Source organism: Rhyacophila brunnea, unplaced genomic scaffold (assembly GCF_057557595.1).
Source record: "Rhyacophila brunnea isolate RB1 unplaced genomic scaffold, BYU_Rbru_1.0 scaffold_8, whole genome shotgun sequence".
NCBI lineage: Eukaryota > Metazoa > Arthropoda > Insecta > Trichoptera > Rhyacophilidae > Rhyacophila > Rhyacophila brunnea.
In genome coordinates this window covers 23559724-23571371 of record NW_028233350.1, presented here as the reverse complement: position 1 = coordinate 23571371, position 11648 = coordinate 23559724, and the positions used below count along the sequence as shown (strand labels likewise).

General features: G+C 33.5%; 1 protein-coding gene across 1 annotated transcript; it reads right to left on the bottom strand.

Moving 5' to 3' along the window:
- Positions 1 to 1185: 1185 nt before the first annotated feature.
- On the bottom strand, positions 1186 to 2926 carry LOC147064058 (uncharacterized). Its single transcript, XM_085959138.1, has 3 exons — positions 2562 to 2926; positions 1954 to 2185; positions 1186 to 1770 (listed from the first exon to the last, which is right to left on the bottom strand). The coding sequence occupies exons 1-3, from the start codon at positions 2924 to 2926 to the stop codon at positions 1186 to 1188; spliced, it is 1182 nt and encodes a 393-aa protein (XP_085815264.1).
- Positions 2927 to 11648: the final 8722 nt, after the last annotated feature.

Below are 11648 nucleotides of genomic sequence, written 5' to 3'. Positions count from 1 at the left end.
ATTAATATTTTACGGATTTATCTATTTTTAAACCTCGCACAATACTACTCTAAAACGCTATACATCCACTAATCCACTCAATATACTCATTCACGGACAGTACAAAGTAGTTCATTCGTATGACTGACCTGTCGAAATAATACGTCATATTAGAATGATATTCCAAGAAGAAAACCTTGTGTTATGCACCGATAGGACGACTACATTAATTCTGCTATTTTATTAAGACCGAAATTATGTCATATTTTTCACTAATTCGGCATATTATGAGAATCCCTAACACCCGTTGTGGTAGTATTTTAAAAGAATTTTTACAAGGCTTCATTGTCATTCTCTCAACTGCCAACGAATATAATTATAAAGAGAATAAAAATAAAATAATTAACACTCATGTCTTATCCTTATACCAAAATACACATCGTGTAAAACTGAAAAGGCAACAATTAGCGGAAATAAATATCTCCAGCCGGCGGATTAAACCCGATCTGTCCAGCTGGTAAGGGTAAATCATGGAAAATTATTTGAGAAAATGACACCCTTGTGATACTTTTCGTATGTCAAATTACACTAATGATAAGAACTTGACCTAACCTAACCTAACCTCAAATAAACGACGTCAACCGCACAATAATTTATCTGGACATTTCTGAATAGTTGCTGTTATAAAATGTAAAACATATCGTATTCGTTTTAAAAAATCCGTGATTTCGAACTCCAAGACATTTCACCTGGAGTGTAGAGTCAATGAAAAATATGATAAATAATTAATACATATCGTCATTAAATTGACGGTGATTGCCAAATGAAATGGAAGTTATTAATTTTCTTCACTGATGAAGCTAATTTTATTTGAATCCACCCTAGAAACCAATGGTGCGGTTTCTCTACTTTGTTATTGACATTTGATTTACGTACTTTCACTGATATTCTCTAATGTATGGCAAGATATTATTATGCGCAAATTATATGGATACGGATTACGGACGTGTTCTCGTGAAAAATGATTAAACATTGATTATATCTTCATATTTATTGAACTAATATTGGCGTAACATTATATTTTCCGTGTCATTTATTAATAATTATTTTATAGTATTACGTATGGTATGCATGCATTGCAACATAATAATATGATACTCTTTTTTCGATAGACTTACCCATCGGTGTTTGATGATTAAACTGGCGCTAAGGTCCATTTAGGTCCATGGCCGACTGCACAACAATCCTCCAGGCGTCTCTGTCCAGAGCTTCTCTTATCCAGTCGGTCACACCCAGCTTCGCTGCATCCCTGCTGACGGCGTCCGACCATCTTTTCCGAGGTCGGCCTAGAGGCCGGATACCCACTGGGACTCCCTTGTAGACCCTGTAGAGAGCTCTGCTTTCTTCGCACCTTACAACGTGACCGGCCCATCTCAGCCTTCTTGCCCTCAGAATATTTCTGATCTTCGGCTTGAAAGACTCGTAAAGTTCGGCATTCTTGCGAATGCGCCACCCTTGGTCCTCTTTAATTGGTCCAAGTATTCTTCGGAGAATTTTGTTTTCAAATACTTGGATAGCTTTTTCTTGTTTCTCCGTAATGCTCCAGGTTTCGCATCCGTAGAGAATTATAGGTTTTACGATCACGTTGTATACCCGAAATTTCGTTTTTCTGGACAGCAGTTTGGACCCAAATATGCTCTTCAATGCAAAGAACGCTCTATTTCCACTCTTGAGTCGGCAGGCAAGCTCTGTGTCAAGATCATTTTTTCCGAGATCCCAGTTCCTAAGTACCTAAATTGTGCTACTTTTTCAAATATGGAATTGCCAATTACAATATTTCCTGAGTTTCGGTTTTTTCTCGACACTCTTAGGTACTTGGTCTTCTCTGCGTTAACCTGAAGATTAATTTTCTTTGCCGTGGCCTCCAATGCAGTGAAAATATCAACCATGTGTCTGATCATCGCCCAGGATCACCAGATCATCTGCATAGCCAAGAACTTTATGGGATCCATTCAGGTCGACTCCTCCGTCACTTTTGAGAGCTTCTCTCGCTGCTTTCTCTAATGCAAGATTGAAAAGCAACGGTGATAGAGAATCGCCCTGCCTCAGTCCACCTGTCACCTCGAAGGGTTCCGATACATCTCCTTGGATAAGTATCCTGCTTCGCGATCCTTCTGTACATACCCTAACAAAGCTTTTCTGGAAACTGAAACTCTTTCAATATTTTTCAGAGAGTTTCTCTATGCACAGAGTCGTATGCAGTTTTGAAGTCAACGAAGAAACAGTGGACATCTTGGTTATATTCCCACCTCTTTTCTAGTATCTGGCGCAGTTTAAAAATCTGATCCATTGTGCTGCGATTTCTCCTGAACCCACACTGATAGTCACCCAGAGCAGCTTCTGCATAAGGCAACATTTTTGCTAGGACAACATTTGAGAGAAATTTATACACTGTCGGTAGGAGAGATATGCCACGATAATTTGTGCAGTTGTGCTTGTCTCCTTTCTTGAGGATTGGGCACACCAGTGACTCTCTCCATTCGTCAGGTATTCTCTCTTCTTCTCAGACTTGTTTAAACAACCCCAGCATGGAATTGAGAAGAACTTCCCCTCCGTGCTTGAGTAGTTCCGTGGGAATGTTGTCGTTGCCCGCCGCCTTATTGCTTTTCATTTGCCGAAGAGCTCCTTTGAGTTCTGCTCTGCTGGGTGGTGCAATAAGTGGTTCAGCTGTGTCTACAGTTGGAGATTCAAGTGAGATGGATGGATTGGAGCTTTGCAGTAAATCTTGGAAATGTGTACTCCATACATTAAGAACTAAGTCCTTTTCCGCCACTATATGACCTTGTGGGTCTCGGATTGAGGACGTTCTTGATCGAAATCCTCTTTTCTCCAGATTGACTTCTGCAAAGAATGGCCTTGTATTATTGGCCTTAGCTTCTTCCTCCATTTTCTCAAAACGGCGTTTCATAAAGGCTCTTTTACACTTTCTCAGATGATTTCGAGCTTTATTTTCCTTGTCTGTGTATTCCTTTATATATTTCTCCTTTTGTGAATTTTGTAGACAAAGGGTTTTTGCCGCTTTTCTTTCACCTACTATCTGCCGGCACGTGTCATCGTACCAAGACTTATCAAATTGTTTTTTTTGTTACTATTCCTAATGTACTTTCCACCGCTTGATGGATGGCTTGTTTTATTTCTTGCCACCGGTCCTCGATTTATCCTCGTACTAGTCCTCGACTATTTGGGTTCGATTAGAGACTTCCTTAATATAAGAGTCTCTTTTAGATAAGATATTAAGGTTTTCTACGTGGTATTTCGTCCTTATTTTGGGAGTTTTGCGGATGGTTTTCGAAAGTTTTTCTTTAATATTAGCTATTGACAAGTTGTGGTCCGTGACACAATCTGCGCCTCTGTAGCTTCTGATGTCTTCAATTGTCTTCCAATGCCGGCTGTCTATAAGAAAGTCGGTGTTTAGTTAATTAAAATTGTGCATCTGATGCCTAGACCAAGATACTTTCGTGCATGAACAAAATATGAACATTGTATAAAAAATATTCGAAATGTGTATCAAACTGTTTACGAACATTTAAAATATGTATTATGCTAAAATACAAATAACAGGGAAAACCAACTTTTTTGAGCCATCCTCCCTTTCAAAAATTAAAACAATGCCGAATAAAATACTCGCTTTTGTTCATGGTACCTACCTATAATTAGAGTAGGGTTTCGGGAATTTCCAGACGGGAATTCTCGAGAAATTTTTAACGTTTCGGGAAATCCCGGATCTCGAGAATCTTTTCTCGGGATTCGGGATTTCTTTATTATCAAATATTAATTGAAAAACGATTTTCTATATGAAAAAAGTGGACATATAACACACAACGTTGAAAGACTGATCGGGGCATTTAGCACAATTAAGCCAACGTCGACTCAAAATGAGCGCAATTTTTGCAACATCACAGAATTCTGTCTCAAAGCGTAGGTACGCGATTGTCAGACGCAGCGATTGACAGTCTGTGTTTTTTGAAATTCTATTTTAATAAGTAATGTTTTGAATTATTTTTGTTTGTCTTTTTACATAAATTAATAAAAAAGGAATTTGTCTGTTTTTACACTGATTTTAAGATATTTACAGGTTTTTTTTTAAATTTCCCGATATCTCGAGAATTCTTTTCTGGAAATCCCGAATCTCGAGAATTGAAAATTTCATCATTTCGGGAAATCCCGAATCTCGAGATTGAGATTTTCTCGGGAAATACCCAATTCTACAGGCTATAATATTATTATTTAGGTACAAACATTATTTAACAAAATATGCTTTTCACAATTTTGCACCAGCAATTTTATTTATTATTTCGTTCATAATTCATTGAAGGTTGTAGAAAGTTTTAATCCTTTTAGCTGTTAAAACCTACAAAAGCTCCCGACTTTTTGGGGAATAAAAGCTAAAAAAATCTAAGAGAGTTGTTTGAAAAGTTTTTTTTTTTAAACAAAGCAACTTCATTTTTCAACATTCTCGCTCTTTTTTTTCAACGTACATAAGTCTAGATATTATGTATAATAGATACACCTTGATCCAACGGTTTTACATTTTTTTTAAACCGTTTGAAAAATAGTTTTTGTCGAACACAAACTAGTGACTGACTGCGGCGATGCCATCCAGATTTAACATTTTTTCCCCATCGAGATTTTTTTTGATTCATACAATTTTGCCATTCAGCGTGTAACCATTGACGATCGGCAATCAACAGCTGGCTATCGTTTCCAAGTTACAGTGTTTTTATGGAAAATAGCAGGTATGATCATTGTATGATGTAATTTACCGTTATTATGTGAGATATCTTGACTTTCTGCAGTTCGTTCGTTCGTTTAATTTGGAGATTGGAGAACCTTTTTACGTACCTACGCGCGCCAAATTTCCCAAATATTATTTTCCGACTGTCTGGCGTGCCGAGCAGTTTTCATGGGAAAAAAATGAAAAAATATTTTTTAAGAATTCTATTAAAAAAAAATTACAATTCTTGAGATTCTATCTTTTACCGTGTTTCTAGCCGAAGGCATAGCTTTTTTTATTTGAATTATTTTTTTCTTGTTTTCAGATTTTACAAAGAGATCGTGGGAGCATTTTAATCATGCTTCTTGCATATTATATTTGCGTTCATGTTCGCGGTGCGGCTTCCCCCGCCGCCTGATGAGGTCAATGCGATAATATTATGTGTGATGCAAAAGGCCTAAGGACCGACCTATCCAATTATATATTTACAGTAAACGTAATGCTTATTCTTGAAGAGTAATTGCTTGCCATTTTTTAAGAAAGGTACTAATGTATTTATTTGGAAAGTGTGATTTTTTTTTAAATTAATATAAGTACATACTTAGGTATTTTTTTCTCTTCAAAATAAAACATTCGCGTGCCATACAAAATCAGCACGTGCCATAGGTTCGCCATCACTGCACTATACAGTTTACTTCACAAAAGCACGTCCCCACCTATCTCCCTACTGGTCACGAAATAGCTTCTGCATTTTACCTAGAGCCTATGAGGAATGTTAATTAACCATTGAGTCCTACTGAATCAAACACATATTGAAAAACCATATGATTTAATTTTTCCAGCCACAAAATCAAAGCCGTGATCCATGGCTTCATAGATGGCTACTATATTAATTCGGCCAACTTGAGTGCAATCCAAACTGCCAATCTGCGAGAACATTGGACGTAGCGCTATTTGTACCTCACTTTTTAATTTACTCCGCATAAGGCACATATTTCCGTGACACTGTCATGAGTTTACCAGATGCTACAGCATGGGAGACGCCCTTTTCAATATTGAACTTATTGGTTGACTTAAACACGCACAAAATCAACCAAGCTTTAAATAATATGAAACACGGACTTGGCGCTTTTTGTAATAAATCGAGACATAAAATATTTTTTTTCGTAGGGTTATGTCACGTTTTGGAATTTATAGATCAATACATATTGTGTTAAATTATACAAAGAATACGTGCGTATTTTTTTCTCGATTTTGACCAAATGTGGACTTATCGCTTTTTGGAATTAGCGCCTCATATCAACTATTATTTATATCATTATAAATCCTCAAATATCGGGGCCCTACTGCCGAGGCGTCCTATTCTAAATGAAGGAAGGTGTACATTACACCATGAAGTGGTGGAGGGCGCCACAAAGTCACATGCTAGTCCTAGTATCAATTCAATTTATAATTTTATATCCATAATTTTTAGCATTGCACATTTAACATGCTCGTCGAAGGTCAAAATTGAGTTTTTATTGTATTTTCAAACCATGATCCTGGACACTCCTTAAACGTTGTAGATAATCTATTTATATAATTTTGAAGCCTTATTATCCTTTATAGTTATTTTAAACATTTGATGACTGCATGAAGTATTTTTGTTACATAAAATAGTATTCTTTTAAACCTCTCGCTCTAATGTTTTAGAATATAGTCATATTTCGGTACAGAACTGTGCAGTGGTGTTAAAATTTTTTACATTTATTAATTTTTAAACGCATTTATAAAACCATTAGTATAATTTATTACGAGATAATTTTTGTAAAATATTCACGATAAAAAATTATTTTGATAATCTCTGTGATCCCAAATTTGACAAGAATTAGGCATTTTATTATTCAAAAAATCGGCAAGATTAACACATTTGAAGATGATTCTAAAGATACTTATTATAAGCTATGTCTTTGACCATTCAAGTGTGATAAAAATCTTATGAATAATGATTGCTTTATAATAATTATTGACCTAAGAATAAGGTAGAGTTTTTTTGAAATACGCCATTTCTTTTGTCATTCCCTAGTGGTTAAGCTACAACATACGGCCGTAGCCATAAAATGACAAACTATAATTAAAGTAGGGAGTAAAATTATGTTAACGCGCGTGTTTGAACATGTACCTAACCGAATTTTTTTTAATTTTTTTTTAAACGGTACATGTTCAAACACGCGCGTTAATATCATTTTACTCCCTACTTCAATTATAGTTTGTTAATTTATGGCTACGGCCGTATGTTGTAGCTTAACCACTGGGGAATGACAAAAGAAATGGCGTATTTCAAAAAAACACTACCTTATTCTTAGGTCAATAATTATTATAAAGCAATCATTATTCATAAGATGTTTATTAAATTTGAATGATCAAAGACATAGCTTATAATAAATATCTTTAGAATCATCTTGAAATGTGTTATTCTTGCCGATTTTTTGAATAATAAAATGCCTAATTCTTGTCAAATTTGGGATCACAGAGATTAACAATATAATTTTTTATCGTGAATATTTTACAAAAATTATCTCGTAATAAATTATGCTAATGGTTTTATAAATACGTTTAAAAATTAATACATGTAAAAAATCTTAACACCACTGCACAGTTATGTACCGAAATATGACTATATTCTAAAACATTAGAGCGAGAGGTTTAAAAGAATACTATTTTATGTAACAAAAATACTTCATGCAGTCATCAAATGTTTAAAATAATTATAAAGGATAATAAGGCTTCAAAATTATATAAATAGATCATCTACAACGTTTAAGGAGTGTCCAGGATCATGGTTTGAATATACAATAAAAACTCAATTTTGACCTTCGACGAGCATGTCCCCCCTTAAGTAAAATGCCAAATAACGAGAGAAAACGAATGGTGATATTTTTAATCGACTGTATATTTGAATTAGTTTGTATGGATAGCAGTGGCGAAGGCGACTTTTGGAAAGAGGTAGGTTGTGGAGATCAGAGAAAAATGCACATTTGTGAGGTATACTTACGGCAAATTAGAAGATAATCCGATATTACTACTGATGAATAAAGATACACACTAATGACAACGACACACGAAATCGATGAAATTTCAATAGCTTACTGAAGATATAAAATTGAGCGATGAGTTTAAATTATGTATTTTCCTAAACATTTATTCACATAACATACACTTAAAATATACCTATTATCTTTGAAAAAAGCCGTTGTTATGTATCTGTTCCACAGCAATTTACAATTTCACCCGTAAAACTAGACATTTTTAATATGTTGAAGATAGATGATGCGGTATAGTATATTTTTTTAAACCTTCGACAGAAGGTGCTGCAATCTAGAGGTGGGAAAACTGGTCGATTTTGAAGACTAAGTATACTTACTACCAGTATTAAAAAATACTTAGTATCGAAACTTATTCCAAAATACTTACTAGTATTTGAAATATCGGCTATAATAGAATCGTTAAAAATACCTCCGCTTTTCGAAAAGTCTCATTTTCGAGACAGGTACAGCTGGAACTATGGCACTAGTCACTCCTGTTTCAGTAGAAAATACTGAAGCATTAAAAGCACTGGTTTCATTTATCTGTAAAGCATTTTCATTTACAGGTGGAGCTATATTTTGACTGGCAAATTCAATATGAATAGTTGGGTGCTTGCGCTGTAAAAGTTTCTTCAAATTTGACATTTACTTGTATGATTTTTTTATTTTACAAACGTTACAGATGGCATAGTTTGTAACTATTTCTTTGGAACGATTCCACACGAAACTTAACCTTTTAGTAGCCATTTTTACACAAATTGTTTATTAAGTATAATATAATTATTATCCATTTATACAATCACGCATACAATTTGAATTCAGTTTATGTTTATAAGTTCAAATTATAACACTAAAAAATCGAGAAACTCGACGTGACAAAACCAGATAAACGCGTAGTCAGTTAGCGTTATCAGAACTCCGCTATTCCGGCTTGCGACTGATGTCAACTCGATGTAAATGTCATACTCAACTTAAACTAAAACTAATTCCGTAGTATTATACTAAACATACGCGAGTCGCGAAGTCCGAGTGCGATGATTTCATACGTAGCAAGACTACGAACTAGCTAGCGAACGGCGAGATCTCATAACATGCGTCGAACTCCTGGACTCGATAAAGTCTCATACTCAACTGAAACTAAAACTCTTAAAACTAAAACTAAGGCGAACTCAAATAGTAAACTATAAAACGAACATGTGACCATTTCTGTCCTTCACTATACCAACTTTACAACAGAGGAGAAAGGGAGAACAATGACAGTTGAGTATAATATCACGGCTAGACATACGTGTATCATGATATCTCGCTCGCGCGCATTTAATATCAATATCGTTGAAAATCAACCAGCATCACCGAATGGCGAGTCACGGCGATGATATCATGGAATGCGTTCGAATTCGAACATCTAATACGGCCACAAATACTTAGTTTCATCCGAAACTTAAGTACACAAACTGGTGACAGTATTTCCTACTCACCTCTACTACAATCTGTGTCCATTCCTACAAAGGGAGTTCCGTAAGTTCGCTGAATGGTGGTGAATGTAGCAAGTATTGGTATTAAAATTATTTTTTTATTGTTAGGTAATCCTTTTCATGTATACTTGTGCAATTTCAAGTTGATTGTTCCATTAAATCGCTTCCAATATTCAAAAGAACAAATGAAAGTATGATAATTTTAGAAATGTCAAATATTGAGCTCGATCAGTAATTAAATTCCTCACAAAACAGGGAAATAGTGTAGAAACCATCCAAAATGAAATGAAATTGGTTTAATATATTCACGTTAAAAGTATTTTCTGCAAAACTTATGTACAAATTCTATAATTTTACAATCCAAAATAGTTAAAATAATACATATAACTTGACTAACTGCATTATTATTTATTTAATTATTATGTTCTAGATTTTTTTAAATATGTAGCTTTTTTTCTCTATCTCCTAAATATGGTTTTTCCACACTGGAGTATTTCGCGTGCAGCGAAGATACAGTATTTTACAATAATAATTATGATTCTTATTAAAATAAAAAGTAAACTACCAGTTTCGTTCAGTATAATATAAAATTTCAAGAGAGTAAATCTTCTTAAGGGGGAGAGGCATGCCAGCAGAGAACCTAGCGGAAAAATACGAAGCTTGCAATTTGAGATTTTTTTGATAATTTACAATTTCTGAAAACATTAGATTTTTTCTTAACATACTTTCTTTGAAATGATTGTTAGCCATTTAAAAATATGTAAATTTTCCAGATGTGGAATCAGGATCCCATGGCTTTGGAGGTGTACTGTTTTCCACTACGGCAGGTAAAATATTACTTTTTAAAATGTGTATAAAAATCCGCTGTTCTGAAATTATGAGATAAAATGTGATAAAAAAATAATAAAACAATTGTATAATAATATCAATTATAATTTCAATTTCCATACAAATTTTGAACATATACGATCTCAAATACTGTACATAATTTTTTAAATAAAAAATGAATATTTCTTCTGATATGGCAGTTTCTCGATATGAAATTTATGAATAATAACCGTCTATTTTATCAAGAAAGCAGCCATCATTTTCGTGAAAATATATTTACAATATGCTTTGTTTATCAGCCATTCATAAATGTAATTTTTGTAATTAGAATTATTGTATAAAATAATAATCTAGATCACTAATGAATGAACTTTAATGACCAATGAATAACTGACATCTATGTTTCTATATCGTGTGCAACATTTCATTTGAACTATATCATAATCATCGAAACATTTGTTTGCAGGATGAAATAATTCTTTTTTGAGCACAATCAAATAATAACTTTGTAGTAAAAACTGGGACTAAACAGAAAACAAATTTCAAATAATCAAAGCATATCTGATCATGGTCTGTATAAATAATAAATTCCTTGCAACTGAATGATAAATTTCACTCACATTAAAACTTTTATCAAGCCATTGCGAATACAAATTACAAAACGGTAATTTAATATAAAAATTCGCAATAGCTGGACAAAAACTTCATATTATTGTACAATCAATTCCAGCTATTGACACTGACGAGCATTCACAACACTCCAATCTGCCATTCCACACAATATTATTTTATTATAAACAAAATTTCAACTTTATTGGATAAGGCAATAATAACACTTGAACACAATGGTAAGTGAATTTTAAAGTAATATGACATATTAAAACCAACTATTACAGTGAACAATAATGATATATTTAAAATAATGCTCTGTGATTGAGCAAAATTTGCATTATTTAATATTACATTATATCGTACAGACCTACAAACTTATCTAAAGAATGCATGGGGGAGCCACTGTAGAAAGCTACCCAATCGATATTCGAATGACGTTTTCAAAATGGCGTCCATATAGTAGTTCATATTTCCATTTTTGACCGTTCTTTAGATAAGTTTGTAGGACTGTATTATAACTTTGTGCGAAATTTTTCACAGAAATATTTATACATGATGAGTTCAAAACTACTAGTGAATGCCTGATAACTGGAATTAAAACCATTTCTCTTCACGATAAAGAAGCCAGTTTACTAATATTTGAATATTTTGTGAAAAAAAAATTTAAAACAGTAATATGCTGGCATATTGTAATAAAAAGTGTAGAATTGAAGTGTTTAAAATATATTTCTATTTGCAATTATAAAATTGTCAAAATAATCGGATTACTAAAACATGTCATAAAATACGGATAATTTTTTTTATAAAACCATAATGATTATCGGTACATGGTAATTGATTAACAAGGGCAAGATAGGTAAATTATATCTATAATTCCAAGATTGTCGGTTTTGATATGACTTAATCTTTTTAAAA